Source organism: Buceros rhinoceros, unplaced genomic scaffold (assembly GCF_000710305.1).
Source record: "Buceros rhinoceros silvestris isolate BGI_N320 unplaced genomic scaffold, ASM71030v1 scaffold26477, whole genome shotgun sequence".
In the NCBI taxonomy this organism is placed as follows: domain Eukaryota; kingdom Metazoa; phylum Chordata; class Aves; order Bucerotiformes; family Bucerotidae; genus Buceros; species Buceros rhinoceros.
This window is the reverse complement of record NW_010421939.1, coordinates 6,272-7,672: the sequence shown is the minus strand read 5'-3', so window position 1 is coordinate 7,672 and position 1,401 is coordinate 6,272. Positions and strand designations below refer to the sequence as shown.

General features: G+C 60.9%; 1 protein-coding gene across 1 annotated transcript in view; it reads right to left on the bottom strand.

The window, feature by feature from the left end:
* The window catches only part of LOC104496728 (signaling lymphocytic activation molecule-like), a gene marked incomplete at its 3' end in the record, with an annotated part of 3,529 nt that extends 2,128 nt beyond the window's left edge, over positions 1-1,401 (bottom strand). Inside the window, exons 1-2 of the mRNA XM_010139888.1 lie at positions 1,383-1,401; positions 25-284 (exon numbers count right to left, since the gene is read on the bottom strand). Of these exons, the coding sequence (XP_010138190.1) occupies positions 25-284; positions 1,383-1,401 (279 nt within the window). The remainder of the gene's footprint in view (positions 1-24; positions 285-1,382) is intronic.

Genomic DNA, 1,401 nt, shown 5'->3' with positions numbered 1-1,401 from the left:
CTTCCGGCGCCTGGTCTCTTAGACCTGCCAGTCCTGCCGGCTGGTGTTGAGGAGCTCCAGCGAAAAGTCCAGCTCGTGGAAGCGCATCCGTTCCTGCCTGTAGTTGATGTAACTGCCGTCCGAGTACTTGAGCAGGACTAGCTTGCTCCTCGGGTCCTCTGTTTCCCGCTTCCAGACGGCCTCCCCGAAGCGCAGGGTGAGGTCCTGGAGTTCGGGGGGGATCCGCAGCACCGTTGCCTTCCCCAGGATGCCCAGCACTGTCTCCCTCGCCCTGTGGTCCATACCTGGGAGGAGAGCGGAGAGAAGGGCTGAGGCAGGCAGGGAGGCACGGGGAGCCCAGAGCAACCATCCCCGCCCCCCGCCCCATGCTGGCTCGGCCAGAGGAGGGAGGGTGCCCGTGGAACTGCAGAAGCCATCAGCAGTGTTGGACCCACCCTGGTAATCCACAGATTGGGGCCAGCTTGGGTGGCGCGAAATAAATCGGTTGAAAATGGAACAGATTATCTAAGGGCGTTTTCAGGCTCTGGGTTATCCACCATGTCCTGGCCCGGCAACTGCCAGCGGGTGGAAACACAGGTCGCACTGAACCTCAGCAAACCCTGCCCCATGCCCACCCCATGGGTCCGTCCCCAGAACCAGAGGAGGGACCCCAAGCCCTCAGCCCCACATCCTCAACCCTGAAGGACGCCAGCGGGGAAGCGTTGCCTTCCTCTGCTCTTCCTCCCCGTTCCCTGAAGACAGTCTTCCTCTGCACCAGCCTTGGTGTCCTCCCAGGTCGGGCACCGCTGTGCGTGACGACCGAATCCTGATTGAAGACTCCGGGCTTTCCGTGGGCACAAGCAGAGCCAGCGCAGTGCAACGTCACCCCATGGAACGGGGCCACCTCGAGCAGCGGAAGGACCTTGCAGTCCCAGTCCGGTGGGGATGCTGGTTCTGGGAGAAGCCTGATGGCAGTGGTGGGACCAGCCTGGAGAAGTCTCAGTGACACCAGGGCAGTCCGGAAGGAAGCAAAGCTCAGCAGCTCTTGACCAAAGCCTGCAGACGGGTGCACGTCATGGCACCCACCTCAGGTCTAGAAACCTTTGGTAGGACTTTTCCTGGGGAAATGGCAGGAGGTGCAGCCTCCCAGCAGTGGGCTCAGGTGTAAATCCCAGGTGGTCCCAGCTGTGTTTCTTGGTGGCTCTTAGGAAGAGGGATGCAAGCATCTCCCACAGGTCCCAAAGCCTCTCAGCCACCAGGGTTTCCTGGAGACCATGCAGGAGAATCTTATCCCCCAAGATCTTCCCTCCTTTTTGCCTCAAGGCAGTGATTCAGATTTGCCCTCACCCCCAGCGCAGAGCTTGTTTTTGTAGGAAACGGCGTGGGGAGAGGTGCCAGCTCACCTCTGCCACCAGCCACCAT